This window comes from Labeo rohita, chromosome 5, assembly GCF_022985175.1.
Source record: "Labeo rohita strain BAU-BD-2019 chromosome 5, IGBB_LRoh.1.0, whole genome shotgun sequence".
NCBI classification, from domain to species: Eukaryota; Metazoa; Chordata; class Actinopteri; order Cypriniformes; family Cyprinidae; genus Labeo; species Labeo rohita.
Genome location: NC_066873.1, coordinates 13,473,547 through 13,499,345, shown reverse-complemented (window position 1 = coordinate 13,499,345; position 25,799 = coordinate 13,473,547). Strand labels below are relative to the sequence as shown.

Sequence of the window (25,799 nt, the reverse complement as noted above, 5' to 3'; positions counted from 1 at the left end):
CCTCAAAGCTGCCCTGAATGTCAGATCACTACATCAAACCGAGAAGCATTTTGAGGCGGATGGCTGAAAGACTGTAGTGTGCAACTAAGAGTTGAGTACAGAGCAGTGGGGCAGTAAAGCAGTGTCTCTCAGCAAAGTGGGGAAGAAGGCGCTATGCTTCTGTCTCTGATTCGCTGGCTTTTAATGCTGAGACGCCGACGGGCTACGGCGTGAGTCAGCGCTATTAGAGACAAACTGACGTGTTCCAGTCTTCTGGCTAATATCAACAGCAAAAAATTATAATAAATCAATAAAGTGTAGCAGACGCACGCCCTGCGAAGACTGCAAAACTTGATTCCAGCTGTCTGTCTGGACTCTTTAAAAAGCTGTGAAACTGTGTCAGGCTGGGGGGAAAAAAGCTAAACGTGACACGTTAAGCTGTCTCCTGAAGAAACTGCCCTCAAACTTTGTTTCCAGTGTGAAACAGACACCGTCATTGAGAAAAAAAATGTCCTCTTCCCGTCTGAAGAGATGAACATAGCAAGTTATTGCACGTTTGGAAACAAGCGTGCCTGTGCAGACATCTGTTAAGTTGACAGCTGGAGCTCTAGTAATAGACAGCGTTAGTATGGTCACATGTATGATGTCCCTGGGGAGAACAGACTGCAGTCTAAGCTGGTGGGGAAAGGCATGCTCCATACTGCCTACTAGAGGGCAGACACAGACTTGCAGCAGTAGAAAACTTAAATGACCTCCCAGTGTGCTTAGACTTGAAGTTGCAGTTACACCGTGTTCTCAGGACGGTACTTCTGACTGTGCTCTTGATAAATGATAGTTTAAGAACTGCTCTTTAGAAAAATGTTCTCAAAAAGAAACATGTTTACATTACAACCCACCTTAATGGCGTTATAAAAAACATCAAATGTGTACATGGATGCAGCTGCGCTGTTGGTAGTTACGAACTAGAAAATGACGGGAATTAAACATTTTTATTTGAAAGACAACGTACAGTGTTCTTCATACAAAATGCAACGACTCGCCTGAAAGAACAAATGACATATATACAGAACAACCCCCCAAAATAGTCTTTACATAAAAATATAATTCTTAAAGCACTGGAAATAAGAGCTAAATGCAATGTCATTTACAGCCGTTCATTTGGAGCAGCTTAGAAGGCCACCATTATGTGCACATACACTGTCACAACACAGAAGCCGTAGTTTATTAAAAATGCTTCATAAATATTTAGCCTCAGGTCCACATCAACACTGCTCCATGAAATAAATATTAGAAGCAAAACACATTACAATTCAATTCACAAATCAAATGCTGATAAGGAAAGTTTTACAATATCAACACTTTTTAATTCTGAACTTTGAATCAAAATACTGCTGTAGTAATATAGACGTTGAACAATAACCGTGTGTGATCAGGAATCCTCAGAGTTGTCAACTGATTAATTGCGATTAATCGCATCCACATTGAAAAGTTTTTGTTTACATAATATATGTGTGTACTGTGTATATTTATTATGTACATATTTATGACAAATGTAATGTTTATATAATAAATATATTTATATATATAATATAAATTATATGAATATAAATATATCCGAAAGATGTCAAATGATTAATCGTGATTAATCTCATCCAAAATAAAAGTTTGTTCCCATAATATGTGTGTGCACCGTGTATATTTATTATTTACATGTAAACACACAAACACGCATGTATATTTGTAAGAAAAATATTGTTTATATATTACACTTATTTAGATATAATATCAATTATATGAATGTTAATATATACATGTAAAAATTTTCAAAATATATACTGTATGTGTGTGCATTTATATATACGTACTAAATATGCACATATTATGGAAACAAAAACTTTTAATTTGGATGTGATTAATCGCGATTAATTGTTTGACAGCACTAATATATACATGTATATATTTTCAAAATATATCCTGAATGTGTGTGTATTTATATATACATAATTATACACAGTATACACACATCACGTAAACAAAAACGGTTATTTTGGATGCGATTAATCGTGATTAATCGTTTGACAGCACTACTCTGAGTACACTGTAATAATCGTTTCCTTAAGGTTCAACATATATGTTGTGTTTTTTATGAGCTTCACAACAGAATGCATTTATTTTTACAGTGACTTAGACAAAAAAATTAATTATTGAAATAAGTTCCAGTTCAAAAGAAGTCTCTAATCTATAATAAAAACAAAACAGAGATTATGAATAAAGGTTTACTCACTAAGTGCGCTCAGTGTAACCGAGCGCTAAAACTAATCTGAAAATTTGATACCTTTTTATTTTTTTGGAAGAGATTATTGTAGTCATTATAAATCTCTAACTGCTGATTGGACCAATACAACCAATTATGAAGCAATTTGACAAGGTTAAAAAAAAACAACAGAAATTATGTTTAAAATTAATGCACCACTGTAGCTCTTTTTGTGACTTCACATGCAGACTTAAAAAAAAACAAAAAAAAAAAACAGTTCAAATAGCATATTTCAATGGACCATGAGAGTAACAAAACCAAGGGTTTTCCACATCTGGTCATTGACAGGCAGTGTGTTACGTGTCACTGGCTTCTCCGCTAGCGACCTTGAGCGACAGAATAAATCACATTCCCAAGTGTTTTTTGGACCATCAAACAGAAATATGGGGACAAAGTGACTTTCATAGAGAGCGATATATACCCTGTGAGAAACTTAGGATATATTATTTCAATAAAAATCTCTATAAATAATGTAGAATATTCATAAAAATATACTTTGACCTAGGTTGTTACTTTTACTATAATAAAATAGTTTCTCCTGTTAAATCAATCTCTCTGTTTGTTTAGGGTTGAGAAATCCTCGCTAACAGGTGCTTGTTCACACAACTAGGCCTGATAACGAGTTAAACTTTCATCAGTCATTAGACAAGTTCTTCATTACAAAACACTTCATAAAAACAACAAAAACGGAAACAAAAGTAATCAAATAAATTAAAAGTCTCCTTCAACACTTGGCAGGGGTTTCATATATTACATTCACCTTATCCATAGTTTTCCAGCTGCTATACGTAAGGCCGGTAGTTTCTGGCTTTCCATCTCTTTGAGCGAAAGCGGAAGAAGAAAAACATGAACATGAGGAAGACGCAGGACAGGGCGTAGAGGAGCACGCAGAGACTCATGTCCACGCTGGAGAATCCCAGACCCAGGAACGTCATCCCTGGCCTAGCTTCTATCTGGACACCGTTGTGCTTCTCTCCCGCACCATTGGTGTCAGTCCTCTTCTGGTGTTTAGGAGCGCTGTCGGGAGATGGCTTTAGGTTTTGGTTGAGGTGAACGTTGCTGTTGGGTTTGGTTATGGTTTTGGGTCTGTCGGGGCTGTTGCTGGAGTATTTTGGGGAGATGTTTGAGGCACCGTAGTGTTGTTTGAGGAAGGCGAGTACCATCTGTTCGTTCCAGACATGAAGGCCTTCTTGCTCCTCGTGGCATGTGGGACAGAGATCAGGAGTCGGCCACTGAGTCTTAGGAAACATAGGGTCCTCGCTCATTGAACCTGCATGACAAATGCAATCAGCTATGAGGATTATGAGGACTGTAAGAACTTTACATCTGTAGTTTGGACATAAAAATATCATTACAGTTCTTCCTGAATTTCTCCTTGTGCATCAATGAAGTCCTTCACTGTTTCGTTCCTTCTTTCCCATGCTTTCATTCTCTTTCCAGTTCTTTTTCTTTCTTTCCCTTCCTCCTGTCCCTTTCCTTCCTTCCCCTGTTCCTTCCTTTTGCCTTTTCTTGCTTCGCTTCTTGGTTCCTGCCTATCTTGCTCTCTCCCTTCATGTTTTCCCTTCCAGTCCTAATTGCATACTTTTCCCTTGATTATTTTCTTTTTTTTCCCTTTCTTTTTTTGTCACCTTTGCATTTCATCCTTCATGTCTTTCCTCCTTTCTTGCTTCCCATCCATCTTTTTTTTCTCTCTCTCTGTATTTTTTTCCCCATCCTTTCCCCAAGTTTTTTCCTTCCAATTTCAATTCTTTATTCCTTTCCCTTTTCTTTTCCTCCGGTGCTTCTTTTTTCTTCCCTCCTTTCTGTCCTTATGTTTGTCTTCATATTTTTATAACATTTTTTCCCAATTCTGCATTCCCCTCTTTCTTTCTCACTCTTGTTTTCCTTTTTCCCTTCTTTCTCTTTTTTCTTTCTTTCGTTTTCATTTTTCCTCTCTTTTTCCTTTATTTTTTTCTTTTTCCTTCCTTTCTTTTCAGTTCCTTTTTTTCCCTTTCTTTCTTTTTTCCCCATTTTTCTTTCTTTTTTCCTTTCTTTCTTTTTCCTTTTTTCCTTTATTTCCACTTCCTTACTTTCTTTTTCATTTCTTTCTCTTTTTTCCCTTTTCCTTTCTTTCTTCTTCATTTCTTTCTCTTTTTCCCTTTTCCTTTCTTTCTCTTTTTCCCTTTTCCTTTCTTTCTCTCTTTCTTTCTTTTCTTTCTTTCTTTCCCTCACTTCTTCTTTCTCTCTACCCCTCACTTCTTCTTTCTTTCTTCCTCTCACTTCTCCTTTCCTCCTCTCTTCCTTTCCTTTCTTCCTTTCCTTTCTTCCTTTCTTCTCTCCCTGCCCTGTCCTGTCTAATTCCTTTCTTGTCACCTGTCTGTTTCCCCATTTTCCCTTTTTTTTCCCCCAGGTTTCCCTTTTTTCTTCCTTTCTTTCTACACTACACTATAGTCAAATAGTTTGGGGTTGGTAAGATTTTTATATTGTTTTTGAAATACGTCTCTTATGCTCATAAAGGCTACATTTATTTAATCAAAAATACAGTAAAAACAAGAATATTGTGAAATATTATTACAATTTCAAGTGCCCCTATTATGCCATTTTTAAAGTTCCTAATATTGTTTTGAGAATCTCCGACAAGAGGTTTACATACATGCAAGGTTAAAAAAAACGGTTTAATTTCCTCAATACATGCATTTAACGTCACCTCATTTTCCAGCGATTCTCAAACTATTCGTTCTAAGCTTTTCAAAGATTCAGTCTCTCTAAACCCCTTACCGTGAGCTCTGCTTTGATTGGTCAGATGGCAATGTCTGTTGTGATTGGTCTACAACGTACAGTGCGTGTCCGAAATGACTGTCATAGTTCTGCATTCTGAATGCTCGATAGAAATTATAAACATCTATTATTTATCACACTTACAGGTGGTGATTCAGCGGAGCCAGCTGGTGCAAATAAACTGAGTACTAAGCCATCTTTGAAGATCAAGCGTTTTGTGAATCCTGCTTTGAACTCCCCAAGATTAGAAAAGCAGTTGTCAATGACGTGTTTGAGGGTGGGTCAAGCCGTTTGCTGCCCGCCAACGTAGAACTTAGTTGAGCATAATGCAAATGTGTTTCTCCATTACGTGTGGCCATCATGGAAGTGTGATTCGACTCATTCAGGCCAATTAGAGTCTATTCTTTCTTCTGGGAGACAATAACTTTATTTATTGTGCACTTTACAGCTTTGCATATCATTTACATTTACATACTGCTACATTACACACTGCATGAAAGGCAATATTGGAAATGGCATAATACAGGCACTTTACAATAACTGTTCTCTAATTGAATATATTTTACGTTACAATTTATTTCTGTAATAGCAAAACTGAATGTCTCAGTAGTCATTACTCCAGTCTTGCAGAAATCATTCTAATATGCTGATTTGGTGCCGATTATCAGTGTTGAAAAACGCTGTGCTGCTTAATATATTTGTTGTGGCATTTTTTCAGGATTCTTTGATGAACAGAAAGTTCAAAAGAACAGAACTGATTTGAAATAATCTTTTGTAACGTTATAAATGTATTTACTGTTAATGATCAATTGAATGCATCTTTGCTGAAGAGAAATAATACTTGTATATTATTAAAAAAAATTACTGACCCCAAACCTTTGAATGCTAATGTACATATTTTGTCACTCATGAGTATCTAAATGCACATTTATACAGTATTTTTCTGTCTTACCTGTCAGTCTTGCATTAACCTGGTTGTGTTTTCTCCACAGCCACAGTACTGCTTGATCAACAGACTTGACCTGGTTCAGAGACTCCTGAGCCATTTCCTCAAAATGCTTCCCACACTCCTGGCAACCAAAGAAGGTCCCAATGTAGCGACGCATGGTTTGAAGCACAGCCAAGGGATCATCCTCAAACCCTGAGAGGAAGAAGTTGGGTTTAAACTGATTGTAGCAATGAAGAACAGGATCTAATAGAAAACACCTACCAACCTACTTGCTACAGACCAAACAGCAACATATTTTATTACAGAATTATTTATACTTAACTTTTAGTCTCAATTTACTAATCTACAATGACAATAGCAACTGCTGAGATCATCTCACGCATGTTTCTGGTTGATTAAGAGGAAGGGATTTCCCTGCTCATACCAGTGTTGGCTAGAGCATCAGGTCGGTTGGCAGCTTGCACAGTCAGAACGTGAAACAGAGTCCAGAGGGAGCAGGGATATCCTCTTAGTGCCACACTACTACCCTGGCATCCAACCCACTGCACTTGCTCACTCAGGTACAGCCCTGAGATCTGAGAATAATACAGAGTTCTTTAAAACCACCAAGATACAGATTTATGCTTCTGTCACATACACAAAAAAGACTAAAAACTTACATGCCATCAGGAGGCAAATAAGCAGTTTAGTGGGTGACGGACTTACCCTCATCTTGTTATTAACTAAGTCCAGGATAGCATCATAGGGGATCTTCTCCAAAGGTAAACTGACTAGCCATTCTAGCAACGTCTCGAGGAGTTTCACCACAGATTGGCGACCTGGAAATAGCTACAATCAAATAGGCCAAGTAAGACACAACACTGTAAATTTCAACGCTCTAATGAAAACAATTTCAGTGCGACAAGACAGCTCACGTACAAAAAGAAGTTGTGTTTGTGTTACAACACTACCTTGGCGACAACCGTTACAAAGTCCTTGAAAGTTTTTAGTTCTTCTCCTTCTAAGGTCTTGTGGGTGGCCAGTTCAACCCTTAGTAGATAGTGTAAGCCAGATTCCAGATCTGCCATATATACCTTAGACCTGAAGAAACATTAATGTTGATGACCTCATCTTATAGAAAAGCAAGTAAAAAAACATATGGGTGTTCATCTTCTAAAATGCTACTTCACTTACAGGAAATTTACATTACTGTTCAAAAACAGTTTTAAGACACTGTGAAATACTATTACAATTTCACTATATAAAATAACTGTAATATCCTAATTAAATATATATATTTTAAAAAGTAATTTATTTAAAGCTGAATTTTCAGCATCATTACTCCAGTATTCAGTGTCACATGATCCTTCAGAAATCATTCTAATATGTGATTTGCTGCTCAAGAAATGTTCCTTCTTATTATCAATGTTGAAAACAGTTATGCTACTTAATATTTTTGTGGAAGCCATGATACATTTTTTAGAATGTTTTTTATGAATTTAAAGTTCAAATTAACTGCATTTATTTCAAATATAAATCCATTGTATTTTTATTGTCACTTTTGGTCAATTTAATCCTTAGTCCTTGCCAGCTCCAAATTTTTTAACACTATACAGTTGAGGTCAAAAGTTTACATACACCTTGCAGAATCTGCAAAAATAAGAGGGATCATACAAAATGCATGTTATTTTTCAATTAGTACTAGGGATGTTAACCGATGACCGTTTGACCGGTGGTTGACCGTATCAACGTTAACCGGTCAAAGTTGTCGGTAGTCGGTTAAAAAAAAAGTGATATCTAAATTAGGCTATTATAGACAGTGGACTATACGCTACTACAGTTAGCCATCTCATTCCTCATCTTTTTGTGTTAAGTGAACAAATTATCCCTCACACTCAATTTTTCATAACTCGCCTGTTTGTACTTAATAAACCAATAAAAACATTTGGCGCGAGGTCACAGCGTTTGGGTTCGCGCGCTCACAAGGTTTGCGAAAAGTAAAGGCAACAGGCTAAAACACTCGAGGTTAGAGCGGCGTCTCTTCGGAGCTGTCATTTTCTTAAATGAGCCGTGGCAATGTTTCAAATGAGCTTCTAACCTAGACAAACGCCTTTATTTTCAAAGCGATCACCTTGTACCCAAACCATTTGAAACTAAGGAGCCATTTGTCCTACAATTACATACAACAAGCTCTTCGGCGCCGCGTTTGCGGGACTCATGTTTCGCGCTGTAGGGGATTTTAAAAAAGTGACGTGAGTGGCAGTGTGTGTGTGTGTGTGTGCGGGAGGCAGAGCGGCAGAGAGATGCGACAGAGTTGCGAAATTGCAGGCGCGGCTCGAAATGGCTGTTATTTCAAATAGCGTACCATATTTTAAACTAATCGGTTAACCGGTTTCAACCGGCTAATGAGGCTCGGTGGTCGGTCAAGAAATTTTTTAGTTTTTGCCATCCCTAATTAGTACTGACCCGAATAAGATAAAATTTAACATAAAAGATGTTTACATATAGACCACAAGATAAAATAATAGTTGAATTTATAAGTATGTCAACATTCAAAAGTTTACATACTCTTGATTCTTAATACTGTGTTGTTACCTGAATGATCCACAGCTGTGTTTTTTGTTTAATGATAGTTGTTCATGAGTCCCTTGTTTGTTCTGGACAGTTAAACTGCCTGCTGTTCTTCAGAAAAATCCTTCAGGTCCCACAAATTCTTTAGTTTTTCAGCATTTTTGTGTATTTTAACTCTTTCCAACAATGACTATGATTTTGAGATCCATCTTTTCACACTGAGGACATCTGAGGGACTCATATGGAACTATTACAGAAGGTTCAAACACTTACTGATGCTCCAGAAGGAAACACGATGCATGGGGAGGGGGGTTGAAAACTTTTGAACAAAATGAAGATGTGTACATTTTTCTTATTTTTCATTTAGTACTGCCCTTCAGAAGCTACAGAAGATACTTACATGTTTCACAAAAGACAAAATAAGTGATTTACCCTGATCTTCAAATTCCAGAAGTTTTCACTCCCTGGCTCTTATTGCATTGTGTTTCCTTCTGAAACATCAGCAAGCGTCTGAACCCTGTAATAGCTGCATATGAGTCCCTCAGTTGTCCTCAGTGTGAAAAGATGAATCTCAAAAATCAAACAGTCATTGTTGGAAAGCGTTCAAATACACAAAAATGCTGAAAAAGCAAAGAATTTGTGGGACCCAAAGGATTTTTCTGAAGAACAGCGGGTAATTTAACTGTTCAGGACAAACAAGGGACTTGTGAACAACTATCACTAAACCAAAAAAAAAAAAAAAAAAACAGCTGTGGATCATTCAGGTAACAACACAGCATTAAGAAGCAATTGTATGTAAACTTTTAAACGGGGTCAGTTTTACAACTCCACTATTATTTTCTCTTGTGGATTATATGTAAACATCTTTTATGTAAAATATCTTATTCAGGCCAGTACTAAAAAAAAATAACATGCATTTTTTTATGATACCTTTTTTTTTTTGGCAAAATAGTTACTGCAGTTCCAGATCCTGCAAGATGTATGTAAAACTTTTGACCTCAACTCTATCAATAAAACTTACTTTTCAAACTCTTTCCACTCCACCTGGGTTCCCTGTCCATTATTCCCAGGCTGAGGACGCTGCAGGGCCGAGTTGGTCTGTTTCCTATGTACTCCAGGGAGGAGTTTGAGAAAGGAAGAGAAGAGCGTAGCCTCTTCTGACTGTTAACACAAACAAAAATGTATCAAATGCACATAAACAGGACCTCTATTTGATAGTTAAAATGAAATTCAGCAGAGGCAGTTAACGTACACATTCATGACAGTGTGCGTGCCATTGGGATAGAAGAGGTACGCTGAGGGAACTGAGCTTATCCCTAGTTTCTCCATTAGAAGTTTGTCTGAGCTCAGAGCTCTCTTCACTGCCAAACCCTCATATGGCATTAGGTCCAAAATTACCTAGTTAAAAAGAGCACAAAACATTAAATAGAGCATTACAATTCTAGCCACATCACTAATTATGCCTAAAGGGGTCATTTAGATCATCATCTATGCACCCACTCGTCATTTGAAACCTATGTTATTTTCCTTTTTCCATGAAACACAAAATAAGCTTGTTTTATTGGATTGTCTAAGCCAGTGGTTGTCAACCTTCTGGACTCAAGACTATATTCAAAGGCTGTCCTAAGCTGACATCACTAACAAATACGGTGTCAGCTTAATGTATGTCTTATGTACTTTAGTATTAGTGTTTTTAATTATTATTATTTTATATTTTTATTTTATATATATATATATATATATATAAAATACAGATTCGGTGAGAACCACTGGTTTAAACTGCTTTCTCAAAGCAAAAATAGACTACCAACAATCAAAAAAAAAACAAAAAAACAAAAAAAAACAAGTACCATGAAAGTGGTATGTAAGTTTTCTAAAACAATATAATAGCTACGTGTAAGAATAGATCTAAGTTTCTGTGATTATTCACTGAAAATCCTGTTTTCCACTAGTTCTGATTTGGTCCATTCATTATACACAGGAGAACTTCTTTCTTTGCAGACATTTATCAGTATGTGTTTCAAAGGAATGAAGTGCCATTCTCTACTACACAAAACTTTGGATCTGTAGTGTATCATGAATATGCCGCATTTAAATATAAGGAAAATATTGCATTGAATAATACATTTAAAATCATTTAAATTTCAATCTATTTCTCACAAAGCTACTGTAAAGCTTTACAGGAATTATAGTGCATATGGGAAATTCTACAGAATTGGTGCAAACTGCTGTCCCACAACCCAAAAACACATTTAAAAAAGCATTCAAGTATTCAAATCTATTAACCATTGAATCTATCTATTAACAATTGAAACCTACAATAATATTTAAAATATCTGCAAGCTAAATATATATAAAATCATAATTTATTGGGTACTTTCAATTGGGAAGCGTTTGTGCCGATGCCAACCCTTAAAGAACCACGTCCACGTCCAGAACAACAATTTACAAATAATTTACTCACCCCCTTGTCATCCAAGATGTTCATGTCTTTCTGTCTTCAGTCGTAAAGAAATTATGTTTTTTAACCAAAGCATTTCAGCATTTTTGTCCATACAATGGACTTCAATGGTGCCCCAGATTTTGATTTCGGGTACCCCGACTTCCAAAATGTAGTTTAAATGCAGCCTCAACAAGCTCTAAATGAAGAAGGGTCTTATCTAGCGAAACGTTTGGTCATTTTTTTTCATAAAATTAAAATTTGTATACTTTTTAAGCACAAAAGCTCATGTAGCACTAGCTCTGGGATGCACGTCCACAACGCTACATACTAGAGAATCACGTCGAAAGGTCACACGTGACGTAGGCGGAACTACAGACCCAGTGTTTACAAAGCGAACGTGCAAAGACTAAGGAAGTTCAAGTAAGTCAAACGCTGTTTACAAACAAAAAGGTACAACAATGTCGGACGATTCTGAAGTTGTAGGAGAAAATAAGATGGAGTTTTTCGCCATACTCTACCTTTTTGAGCTAGAGTATGATGAATTTAGACAGAGAGGAGACTGCTATGGCGACAAGTCTCTCAAGCCTCGGGCAGACCACGTTCAAACGAGACACGTGTGGAAAATGCCAACCAAAGAATCAGCGAGTCGCACGTGACCTTTCGATGTGATTCAGTAATACGGAGCGTCGTGGACGCGTATCCCAGAGCTAGTGCTACACAAGCTTTTGTGCTTAAAAAGTACACACATTTTAATTTTTCGAAAAAAAATGACAAATCATTTCACTAGATAAGACCCTTCTTCCTCAGCTGGGATCATTTAGAGCCCTTCGACGCTGCATTTAAACTACATTTTCAAACTTCAAAATTCGGGGCACCATTGAAGTCCATTACATGGAGAAAAATCCTAAAATGCCTCCCTCAAAAATCATAATTTCTTTACGACTGAAGACAGAAAGACATGAACATCTTGGATGACACGGGGGTGAGTAAATTATTTGTAAGTTGTTGTTCTGGAAATGACTTCTCCTGTAAATCTCAACTTGTGAAAATTATATTGAACTCATTTTTGCATTTTATTTCATTGTGTTTTTAAAAATATCTTTTTTATCTTAAAAAAAAAAAAAAAATTTATTAAAAAAAAAAAAAGTTGTCCCGTATTTTTCATGTCACTACCAAAACAGTGTATGTTTTAGTCCACTGGCTGAGACTGATTTTAACTACACCCCTACATTTTTGATAGGAAATAATTATGTGTCTCTCTCTCTCATAGCTACATGGTGAGTAGATAGACCCATCATTTTGAAGTAAATGTGTTTACTTCAAATCTGTGTGTAACTTTAAGGAACGTAACTACCAAACACCTTTTTCTGTAATTAAACACTTTTCTGGGAGTTATTCCATAATACTTGGTTTTTGTGTGTGTACAACTGTTTAGAACTGTGCTAGCTAACCATGTGCTGATTAGCATCTTTGAGCTGGGCTCAAAAGTATCTAAAATGGTCACTACCGTAGCAGTCACGACCAAAACATGTCATCAATGTTTCGGTAGTGACAAAAGGGAACGCAAAATCCTTTATTTGCGGGAAATAATTTTAGTACACTTGTGCAATTTTTTTGCATTTTAGTATGTTGTTGTAGTGTTTTATTATGAAAGTTAAAATTCTGTAATGTGATGTGGCTACCAAAACATTACTGTCGTGACCAAAACATGGGATGTTTTGTCAAAAAGTATACTGAATTATCAAAAAAGATGTTATGATAGTGCTTGGTTCGTTGTATATTCAAACTAATGAATCCTTGATTTTGAAATCAGTATGACCAACTTTATGCCTATTACAAATAAAGAATAAATGCAAGACGCAAGAAATTTCATAAATTCCACTTGAAATATTGATAACATTGTATTTGTTATGGGCTTACCTCTGAAAACGTTTTAATAAAATAGCAAATCATATATTTACAAGGTAGATATAAACAAAATCTTAATAGGTCAATATAACCCTTTTTATTAAATTATACATTACTGTGTTTCGGTAGTGACAAATTTGGGGAAAGGACAAATATTCCAAAACTTTCTGAAAATACAATAAAAGAATTAACTGCACAATTACTAGAAATGTATACTTCGGATATTATACAATTTGCATACATACAATATTTTTTTCAAGATGATTCCAATGCTATAGAATGGCCCATATACTTTTATAATATAATACTTTTATAATATAATACTTTTATTATATTTTTAGTGGTTTAGAGTGTCTATCTACCTTTACGTTATGGCAAAGAGCAGCCTGGTCATTCTGCGAAAAATTCCTCTTTTCGCATTCATTTTCACAAAGTCTCTTGCCATTAATATATTTTTTTTACATGCATTTGCATTTTTTTTCCCCTTCTAGCTGTACAGCGATTCAGCATAATGACTACAGTTACCCTTGAATGAATGCATTACTGTTCATTTAATATCAATAAAACAAAATAGCATACAGTACATATCTGAAGTCTCATTTGAAGTGAATGCTTACAACAGAAAAATTGCCCACAACTGCTGCTATGTCATGCTTACTGCACTGAGAAAAAAACTCGGTCATTCAACAGAGCCTGCTTTAATTATATATAATGAACCAACTGAAAATAGATTGGCTAATTAAAACATTGGCCAGTAACAATCAGATCAGTTTGGAAAGACATATGGGTGAATAAATTATGACATGACTTTATACTGCTTTATATCCTACAAATACAGATTAATTAAACATTTTGTTGTTTTTTCATACCTCTCTTCCTATATAAGAGTCTTTGTCCTCAACTATAACTGCAGTATAGAACTCCGTTTTCTTCCCCATTAAGGACAGGATGTCCTCAGACCTGCAACAGAATGCAAACTCAATGTTTCTTAATAGGAAACGGAGGCACTCCGTTTATGTCTAGAAACGAAGCCCTAAACAAACATCCCTAATTTCCCTCTGGAAGCTGGAGACAGAACATTTTAAATATTAAAAACGTCTGAAAAGAAATGTGTATGCCAAGATGATTAAAAATGGGTGGTAATATTGTAGATTTGGGTACCTGGCAGGGTCAAGGGGAGGGCAGCCCACAGGCCAGTCATGTTTTGTGTGGTTTTGGAGGAAGTTCACCATCAACTGCCTCACTGTCTGAAGCTCTCTGTCAGCCCCTGTCAGTGCGCAAATAAAACAAAATCAGAAATTCAAGTTAGCTCCACAATAATAACAACTGCAACTGATAAAACTTCAACTCTAACTAGAGTTAAAATGATTAAACCTACCACGATATGTCTTCCCAAAATCATTTGTGGTGTCATGTGCCTTAAAATACTAGAAAAAGGAAAAAAAATAAATTATTCCCAAATAAAATCTCTAAAACAATAAAACAACATGTCATTTATGTCAATTTTTACCGTGCCCTAACTAGGCATGTTTCTGTCAACATGAAATTTGATAAGGGTGTAGTAATACATGTGTCTATTGTATAATTATGCAGGTTTCAGATTTACCTGACCTCGATCAGACAAAGATAAGACAAAAACGCCTAGAAATGAGCACAACAAAAAGAACGGTAACACTTTATAATAAGGTTCAGTTGTAAGTCATTTATAAGTGATTAGTTAATGATGAAATAATCATTTACAAAACATTGACAAATGATTAATAAGTAATATGCTAACAATTTGTGTATGTTTTGTTAATTCATTTACAAGTCAATTACAAGTTCATTTACAAGTAATTAGTTAATGATGAACTAATCATTTACAATACATGAGTGATATGTCGAAAAGCACAAAAATGCAATTATTCTAAAACTATTTTCTGTTTTTAAATAATAATAAATTATTTGCCGTCAAGTGAATAAACGTGTAAACCCTTTCTCTCATCAGTACAGACTTGTGTTCTGTGTGCAGTGCGTGGGATCTAGTGTGAACAACGTTTACATGTGAACCAGTTTTACCCTCCACTGAAGATCACATCAGGTGCACAGCGCTAAAATACTCCAGGTGTTTACCATCTTTACCCTCACCAGTCAGCCCTTACACTGCAGTACACACAACAAATATTCAAAACCTGTTGTGTGTAAACATGAATAAATCATTTACAAATCTTTCTGCATCCCCTAATCTAAAGTGTAAACTATTCATCAGTTGTAAATGTTTTACAAACCTGCCGGTTACAGGTTGTGTGGGTATACACGCTGGGGGGAAAGATCTACGAATGATGAGTAAAACATTTACAACTGATGAACTGTTTACACTTTAGATTAGGGGATTCAGAAAGATTTGTAAATGATTTATTCATGATGTGATCTTCAATGGAGGGTAAACATTTCAATGATTGACATTTCAGTTATTTATAATTGATTAATAATATATTTACTAATAACTTCTTAACCATTGACTAAGGATCTGTTTGATTATTTCATGATTCTATTTTTTAAAAGATAACTTACGACAGATTTGTAAATCGTTAGAATATTACTTAGTCATTTGTGAACGTATAGTGATGTTTTGTAAATTATTAGTTCATCATTATCTAATCACTTATAAATGATTAATCTACTTATATAATAACTTAATCTACAAAGCATAGATAAAAATATTAATATCACTTAATCGTTTATAAATGCATAGTCATGTTTTGTAAATGATTAGTTAATTATTAACTAATTATTTGTAAATTACTTGTAAATGAATTAACAAAACATACATAAATTGTTAGCATATCACTAGGTAATCTTTTATAAATGTTTTGTAAATGATTATTTCATCATTAACTAATTGCTTATAAATTACTTACAACTGAACGTTATTATAAAGTGTTACCAAAAGAACAAAAGGCAGGGGTCTTGTTTTCTTTTTTTACAGTTAACGTACCACAGCATATTAAAACATTCAGTAAACCGCATAGGTAACATGATGCATTTAATGCAACATTAAATGCAAACACAGTATAACAGGCTGTCAGCATGCTAATGAATTGAAATAAATAAATAAATAAATAAATAAATACAAATACTCCAGTCAGCCTCTCTAAGCTAGTCTGTTAATAGACAACTAGATGACTAGGTGACTATTGTAAATTATCTATAATATACACAACCACATATACACTACATTTTTTTTTTAAAAGAAGTCTCTTCTGCTCACCAAGCCTGCATTTATTTGATTCAAAGTAAAGCAAAAACAGTATTTTTTTTTTACTATTTAAAATAACTATTTTCTATGTGAATATATTTTAAAATGTAATTTATTCCTGTGATTTCAAAGCTGAATTTTTAGCATCATTACTCCAGTCACATGATTCTTCAGAAATCTTTCTAATATTCTCATTTGCAGTTTATTTACGATTATTACCATTATTATTATTATTATTATTTTGAAAAGAGCTGAGTAGAGTTTTTTCAGGTTTCTTTGATGAATAGAAAGTGCAGAAGAACAGCATTTATCTGAAATAGAAATATTTTTGTAACATCATAAAAGTCTTTATCATCACTTTTGATCGATTTAAAGCATCCTTGCCAAATAAAAGTCTTTGGATCTTTTTACTGAAAGAATACTGAAAATAAATGTATTCAACTGTTTTAAATATTGATTAAATATTTCTCAATATTACTGCTTTGGCTGTATTTTAGATTAAACAGGCTTGGTGAGCAGAAGAAAATTTTTTAATAAAAATATTAAAAATCTTAATGTTCAAAAACCTTTGACTGGTATGAACATTTTACGTTAAATGTACAGCATTGTAGAGCAGAAATTTGGACCATTAAGATATCTCTATGGCAAAAACCAAACAAAAATATGCTTGAAGTACATGTTCTGCATGAAGCAGTCTATTAAAATCTTGTTAAAATCCCCCATAATTAATATGGGCCAAATTTTCATCTGATATAATTTAGTAATATCACATGAACGAGTGCCGTTTTTATCTATTATCAGTGTGAATAAAATGTGATTATTATTTAATAAAATATAAATTTCTTGTTTATTGTATGTTACATTTTAGATAAAATATTATCAGTATTGTCTGTTTTTGCTCCATTATGCCCAAAACAAGTTCCAAACAAATCTACAGCTATTGTTTTGTTACTGAATATATATATATATATATATATTTTTTTTAAACAAATCAGGTAAGTCAATGATTCATTGACCTATTCATAAAGACAATCTCTTTTTTAAAATGCGGAATGATCAGCTGTTTGAAAAGATCAACTGAATGAATCACTCATTGCCTCACTCATTAAGAGAGTGACTTGCCAAAACCTAATTACAGCTTTAGTTTCATATTTAAAGGGTTACGTCATTTTTATTAAAGGGCATCTAATGATTTTTTTGATCATACTGAACACGCCTAGTTAGGATTTACTGTATTGATTTAATCCGCTGAAAGAATAAATAAAATCATTTGCACGATCATACCCTGAAGGTGGGGTAGAAGTGGATTCCAAACTCCTTACAGATGTCGAAGTTCTTCTCATGAGCACAATCCAGAACTCCTATACGAATGGCCTGTGACCAGTCTATGAGAGTAGAGAAACAAATCACACATTTCAGAAACACAAAACAATACAAATCTAAAATTACAGAGAAACTCACCCTAACATTGTTCCAAACCCATAAGACTTCTATTCAGCACTAAATGACACATTACTTTTAATGAAACCTGAGAGATTTTGTCCCTCCATTAAAAGTCCATTCCATCAAAAATTCACTAAACTGATTTTAAATCTATATGATTCGAGACATTTATACCAAACCTTCACAGAATTGGTTTATATGATAAACAATTACAATTTTTCAAATTGTTTATCTTAATATAATAAACAAATTTAAAGGAGAAACAACAATTTACAGATAATGTACTCATCCCCTTGTCATCCAAGAGGTTCATGTCTTTCTTTCTTCAGTTGTAAAGAAATTATCTTTTTTGAAGAAAACATTTCAGCATTTTTCTCCATATAATGGACTGATATGGTGCCCGATTTTGAACTTCCAAAATGCAGTTTAAATGCGGCTTCAAACGATCCCAAATGGGTTTGTAAATGATCCCAACCGAGCAAAATGATCGGTTATTTTCATTAAAAAAAGTACAGTTTAAATACTTTCTAATTTCAAATGCTCGTCTTGTCTTGGTCTGTCCGAATTCTGTGTATTCTGACTCAAGACAGTTAGGGTATGTTGAAAAATTCCAATCGTATTTTCTCCTTCAACGTCAAAAATAATTTCAAAATCATCCTACATCGCTGCAGAAGTACCAACCCAGTCTTTTCAAAGTGAGCATGCAAAAAAGATCAAACACCCTTAGCCAAAATGGAAAAACTGCGCCATAGGACGATTTTGAAGTTTTTGAAGAGGGAGAACATGAGATGAGAGTTTTTCGACATACCCTAATTGTCATGAACCTAAAAAAAAACAGTCCAGGTAGAGTAAGACGAGATGAGTGTTCGACATTAAAAAAGTATATAAATTCTATTATTTTTATAAAAATAACCGATCGTTTCGCTGGATAAGACATAATTTCTTTACGACTGAAGAAAGAAAGACATGAACATCTTGGATGACAAGGGGGTGAGTACATTATCTGTACATTTTTGTTCTGGAAGTGGACTTCTCCTTTAATTCAAGCTTCTGGAACACAGATTAATGCTCCATTCATTTGGATTACTTTTACAATCTTTTTCTGAACTTGTTGAAGTGACTTGTTGACTTGTTGAAGTTTAAGTTTTGACATAATGAACTTCTAATCGAGCAACATAAATTTCTCAGTCACTAAAAATATGTTCATCAGTGTTTTGAAGATGAATAAGTGTCTAATGTGTTTACAAAGCAAATGATCACATAATTTTTCATTTTGGGGTGAAATGACAACAAACTAAATCAAGTGATGAAGTACCAAATAATGTCAATACCTGTTTTCCGTTTAATAATGCCCTTTTTAGATATTTCGCAAGCTTACAGCCGTAGCGGTAGAATAGCATTTGTAGAGACTTGTGCCCAGTAATTTTTCTTCAACTGTGTTGTAAAACACAAGCTGACGTCTATACTAAATGTTTTATCTGTATTGGCACCCAGAACCGATGCCAGATAGCCTAAGTGGACAGGTAAAAGGAACTCTGGCAGGACGCCTAAAATCATTTGATGCATTACATGGTTTTGAGCTCTGACATCGGAAACGTAGATATTAACTCTCTCACATTAAACTTTGTGAGACGAAATATAGTCTTATTGCCTTAAAGCATGATTTCATACATTGTATACCCAAGTTTCTGCAGCCAGGTGGTTTGTTTTTACCACAAACTCGTAAACTGAACAGCTGTAAAATCTGTGTCAGAAAGATGAAGCAGATGGGGTGTGAAGAAGGCAGCTGATATAAAAATTTGGTTGAGAGACGAGGGACAGCCGGGGGCACTTTAGCCCTCTATTCTTCACCTGAGGGTGAGACTCTGTGGGTTTTGGGATGTGTGGGGGAATGCACAGTGGGGTCGCGTCCGCACAATAGGGCCATCTGACCCTCATTGTGAAGGTAACAGCTGGTAGGCGGCTACTCGCGAGCCACCCAGCCGACAGCTTGTGCCAACAAAGGCAGACTGAAAGCATTCAACAGAAGACTTGTCCTCGCAACGTTAGTCATCCAAAGGCCACAATCATGCCTTCCTTCCCAGTTCAATGAAGCGGAAAAGCAAAGCATGGCATTCCAGAACATACACTACCAGCCAAACCAGTTTTTGGACAGTATGATTTTTAATGTTTTTTTTAAAGAATTCTCTTCTGCTCACCAAACCTGCATTTATTTGATCCAAAGTACAGCAAAAGCAGTGATACTGTGAAATATTTTTACTAGTTAAAACAACTGCTTTCTATTTGAATATATTTTAAAACGTTATTTATTCCTGTGAGCAAAGCTACATTTTCAGCATCATTACTCCAGTCTTCAGTATCACGTGATCCTTCAGAAATAATTTTGCTGTTCAAGAAACATTTATTATTATTATTATTATTATTATTATTATTATTATTATCAATATTTAAAACAGTTGAGTACTTTTTTTTCAGGAATCTTTGCTGAATAGAAAGATCCAAAGGTCAGCATTTATCTGAAATAGGTTTTTTGTAACATTATTTTGTAACTTTTTTTTTTCTTTGGGAAAGAAATTATAGAAATTAATAGTTTAGCAAATATGCTTTAAATTGATCAAAAGTGATGATAAAGACATTTATAATGTTACAAAAAAATTCTATTTTAGATAAATGCTGCTCTTCTGAACTTTCCATTCATCAAAGAAACCTGAAAAAAAAACATCTACTCTGCTGTTTTCAAACATAATAATATAATGAATGTTTTTAGAGCAGCAAATCAGAATGATTTCTGAAAGATCATGTGACACTGAAGACTGGAGTAATGATGTAACAAAAACTGCTTTGAAATCACAGGAATACATTACATTTTAAAATATATTTAAACAGAAAACAGTTATTTTAAACAGCAAAAATATTTCAAAATTTTACAGTTTTTGCTGTACTTTGGGTCAGATAAATGCAGACTTGGTGAGCAGAAGAGACTTCTTTAGAAAACATTAAATTCTTACTCTTATTGTGACTGGTAGTGTATATGCTGTACCTATATGATAATAATGACACATGCATTCATGAGTCAACCATATTCTGGTCTTCTTAAGAAAGTAATAACCAAAAAACACCACAAAAATATTTGAAAGCTGGGATTTAGGATCCAATTTAAGCCTAGAAAAAGGAAGCTTTGATGATTTTGGGGGGAAAGCAAGTTACATTCACAACTGAATTCCAAACTTGATTTCTTATGAAAGTATACAGTAAAAGAACATATGTGACCCTGGACCACAAAACCAGTCTTAAGTCGCTGGGGTTTATTTGTAGCAATAGCCAAAAATACATTGTATGGGTCAAAATTATAGATTTTTCTTTTATGGCAAAAATCATTAGGAAATTAAGTAAAGATCATGTTCCATGAAGATATTTTGTAAAATTCCTACTGTAAATATATCAAAACTTAATTTTTGATTAGTAATAGACATTGTTAAGAACTTTATTTGGACAACTTTAAAGGCAATTTTCTCAATATTTTGATTTTTTTGCACCATCAGATTCCAGGTTTTCAAATAGTTGTATCTCGACCAAATATTGTCCAATCCTAACAAACCATACATCAATCGAAAGCTTATTTATTTAGCTTTCAGATGATGTATGCATCTCAATTTTGAAAAATTGACCCTTATGACTGGTTTTGTGATCCAGGGTCACATATTTTAAAAAATGTCTGAGTATCCCATACAATGCAAGTTAATAGTCACCAAAACTTTTTGGTTACCAACATTCTTTAAAATATCTTCTTTAATGTTCCACAGACGTAAAAAGATTCTACAGGTTTGGCACAACATGATGACAGAACATTCATTTTGGGGTAAACTATCCCTTTATGATACCTATTGAAACTTCCTCTGAATAATAATGCCAAAAAGGACCCAACTAAAAACTTACTACTCATTTCAGAATTTGAAAAGATCGCATAAAACATTTGCGAATAAACACCATTTGCATCCAACGACTCAGCTCGTTAGGATACGACAATATTTGGTCGAGATGCAACTATCTGAAAATCTGGAATTTGAGGGTTCAAAAAATAAAAAAATATAATATTTAGAAAATTGCCTTTAAAGTTGTCCAAATTAAGTTCTCAGCAATGCACATTACTAATTAAAAATTCAGTTTTGATATATTTCCTGTAAGAAATTTACAAGATATCTTCATGGAACCTTATCTTAATAACCTAATGATTTTTGACATATCTTAAGATTGGGTTTTGTGGTCCAGGGTCACATATAATAAGTGAGCAAACGAAACACAATAAATGCTGTCATTTAAGAATGAATGGTTAGTCTATTTAGCCCATCGCACTGCGCATCTTTTTTGATGCCCATGGAGGAATTTCTCCCATTATTTGCATGAAAAGGGAATTTTTTTTTTTTATTTTACATTTCCATCACTCGTTTCTGATGCGATACTTCAAAAAGCGCCTAAAAACAGTGAGAGAAAACTCTGAAACTGTCACACTGATGGTTTAAAAACTAACCCTACCTAATTTCACAGCTCTACCACTTTTAGCATCTTTGCGACAAGGTGTTAAATGCATTTGCCCTCATTTAGATTAAATGTGTCAGTCTACAGTGACCTTTTCATCGCTGTCACGCTTCACTGCACCCAACACAAGTGGCTTCCTCCAGAATAGCTTCGGTCTTTTAGCTTAGAGCACAGCAGACACGTAGCACTGCTGTCTAAGCATTTTTATTAGCAATTAGGCTGGTCTTGTAGCTCTAAGAAGGGCTGAAGAGAGAGTGACTGTTAATCCCATTATTTATTCAGAGTAGCTTTGGGAGCCACAGCTTGACCAGAGGTGGGCTTTCCCCATCCAACCAAAGCTGCTTCCAGAAAGCACTCATCTCAGACCAACAAACAGAAAATGAAAGCAACAAAAAGAAATCTTTGAGTCTATCAGGTCTAAACCTCTAAAATCAAATTCATTAACACATAGAGTGCAGGAGAAGTTTGGTAGGATTACGTAAAATGAGTTTCTGCGCACAGCAGAGAATAACACAGAAGAGAAGAAATTGAAATTGTTGAATAAAGTTGTTCGTTTTTGTTTTCTTTGTGCACAAAAATTATTTTAACGATGTCCTTACTACCTTTCTGGGCCTTGAACTTGGTTCCGTTGCTGTTTATGCAGGGACAGAAAGCTCTCAGATTTCATAAAAAAAGCTTAATTTGTGTTCTGAAGATAAACAAAGGTCTTTCGGGTTTGGATCAAAATGAGGATGAGTAATTAATGACAGAATTTTCATTTTTGGGTGAACTATCCCCTTAAAATCTATTAACACTATTTGTGTATCAGTGTTGTTGACATTTTAAGCTTTATATATAAGGTCTCATGACATTAAAAGTTGGGCAAACTAAAGTGTTTCACTATTGACATTTTGTTGCTGCTTTTTGTATACACAACTTGGTCATGCCTGGATTTAAAAAGGTAGACATATCTCTTTCACACCACAGGATATATTTTAACTGATATGATTAGTCACATGATATGCAGGTTAAAAACAAAAAACAAACAAACAATATTTACATTTTTTAGGAGGTTATTTATATTTTAAAATCCCTTTTTATTTTATATTTTTATTATTTAATTAATCTTTTCATAAACTTGTGAACCACCTGCAGCTCCTTCACAAACACAAACTTTGTGGTTTGACATGCTATTCACTACCAGTCAAAAGTTTTTGAACAGTAAGACTTTTTAATGTTTTTTTTGTTTTGTTTTTTTTTTTTTTTTTAAAGAAGTCTCTTCTGCTCACCAAGCCTGCATTTATTAGAAATATTTTGAAATATTTTTATTATTTAAAATACCTGTTTTCTGTTTTTGAAGAATTTTTCAGGTTTCTTTGATGAATAGAAAGTTCAGAAAAACAGTTTGTCTGAAGTAGAAATCTTTTGTCTTCTGTAACATTATAAATGTCTTTATTATAACTTTTGATCAATTTAAAGCATCCTTGCTAAATAAAAGTATTAATTTCTGTAATCAAATAATAATAATAATAATAATAATACTGACTCCAAGCTTTTGAATGGTATAGTGTATAATGTTACAAAAGCTTTTTATTTCAAATAAATGCAGATCTTGGATCTTTCTATTTAAAGAATCCTGAAAAAAAAGTACTCCACTGTTTTAAATATTGATAATAATAATAATAATAATAATAATAATAATAATAAAAAATAAAAATCGCATATTAGAATAATTTCTGAAGAATCATCTGACACTGAAGACTGGAGTAATGATGCTTAAAATGATGCTTTGATCACAGGAATAAATTACATTTTAAAATATATTTAAATAGAAAGCAGTTATTTTAAATAGTACAAATATTTCACAATATTACTGCTTTTGCTGTATTTTGGATCAAATAAATGCAGGCTTGGTGAGAAAAGAGAATTCTTAAAAAAAAAAAAAAAAAAAAAAAAAAACTTAAAAATCACACTGCCCAAAAATGTTTGACTGTATAATTCTGTATAATTATCATACATTCAGTTATAAAATGTTATACTAATTGAGAGCATTTACGAAAATGCATGTTACACTATTTATTTATTTACACTATTTGACTATTTAAAGGATTACCCAAAAATTATAACTTTGTCATCACATACCAACTCTTGCTACTATGTCATAACAAACCTAAATATGTCGTGCCTTTATTCAAAAACAAAAAGAGAAATATTGAACAAATATATGTCTTTCATGCAATGGAAATGAACGAATACAGTAACATTTGAGTTTCAATGCTCTAAATGTGACCCAAATCTTACAAAACCATACAAAAGTGTTTAACTCAAGAACTGGATCAGAAGGATTCATGAACAAATAATTCAGAGAGATTTTGTGAACCACATCAACTGATTCATTAAATCAATATAGTTCACGGACTCAATATAGCCATAAAAAGTCATATGAATGACTTTTATGCATTTATGGTGCTGTTGTGTTACATTTGAAGCTTCACAGCTTACAAAAAAGATGAGTACATGTTCAGTTGTGGTAAACCCTTTCAGTTTTTAAAAATAAAAAAAAACGGCTAAAAATAAACAGAGTACACTACCTGGAGACATTTATCTGACAGTGTGTGTGTTGTGGGTGAACATAAAGGCCTTGAGCGCAGTGATAAATAAAGAAAACAGTCAGCAACAACCGTGGATTTTCATGCAGGTGTATCAACAAACCAGGGATTATCGACTTCCCATGCTTGTCCACGTCTGTACTTAAGTCTAAATGCACAAAAACACTATAAGCCTCATTAAGCAAAACCCATGTGATAATGTACAAGGAAACAACTCATTTACACCATTTAAAATGATAGATATGGTAGAACAAGCCAAACAGCCCTGACAGAAAACACAAACACATACACACACTTATCAAGCACTTAAAAATTAAGGTAATACCAAGTCTAAGGACATTACCATGATAGTATTTGTGAAGATATAGATATGGCAATAACTCAGCACCATGGAATATATCAAAGTGCCATTGTACTTCCATAATATAATGTACTATTGTACAATATGGCACCATTGTATGGGTGATCATCCCAAAATAACCTCTTTCCATCCTATTCTTTGTAAACACTCGCGTGCCTGAGGTGAACGCAGTAAAACGTTTAAGGAAATGTTACTGTCCTTCCCCAAAAGAGTGAATGAACAGGAAGATGATCATGCAAATTCACGTACCCTTCACGTCGCCAGCCAGTGCTTTCCATGTAGGCGAGTACTGGATACAGTGGCCGCACCACGACGAGTAGAACTGAAGCAGCCAGGCGCTGGAGGAGTTGAGCACGGTCTGCTTCAGGCTGTCGCTGCTCAGTATGACCACTGGATCCTCTTCAGTGTATAACCGAGCTGACTGAGCCTGTCCGAACAGCAGCCCCAACAGAATACCGAGCTTAACACAAAACGCAACTGCCATTGGAGGTGATGGAAGAAACGCCATACAATTTGAAGCCACTCACTTCAATGAATTCTCTACATTCACACTGATTCTGCTCGCTCCTATGGATGACTACATTTAGTAGGGACGTGCGTCTTCTAGAGCGTCGTCACTGCGCTACGAGGACGCATACGATTATCTTGCGCATCCTATCTGCGTATGAGCGACGCATATCATGTATGCGGTGCGGCGTATGCTACTCTGAAAGTTCTTTATATTGCTTTTATC

The 25,799-nt window shown here is 34.4% G+C and overlaps 1 protein-coding gene across 1 annotated transcript; it reads right to left on the bottom strand.

Annotated features, from left to right (window-relative positions):
* Nucleotides 1-954: 954 nt before the first annotated feature.
* qsox2 (quiescin Q6 sulfhydryl oxidase 2) lies at nucleotides 955-25,665 on the bottom strand. The gene is made up of 12 exons (XM_051110893.1): nucleotides 25,316-25,665; nucleotides 17,423-17,523; nucleotides 14,279-14,327; nucleotides 14,062-14,167; nucleotides 13,770-13,860; nucleotides 9,798-9,947; nucleotides 9,571-9,710; nucleotides 6,950-7,079; nucleotides 6,705-6,827; nucleotides 6,424-6,574; nucleotides 6,003-6,191; nucleotides 955-3,563 (listed from the first exon to the last, which is right to left on the bottom strand). Exons 1-12 carry the CDS (start codon nucleotides 25,572-25,574, stop codon nucleotides 3,076-3,078), a joined length of 1,977 nt encoding a protein of 658 aa, XP_050966850.1. The 5' UTR covers nucleotides 25,575-25,665; the 3' UTR covers nucleotides 955-3,075.
* Nucleotides 25,666-25,799: the final 134 nt, after the last annotated feature.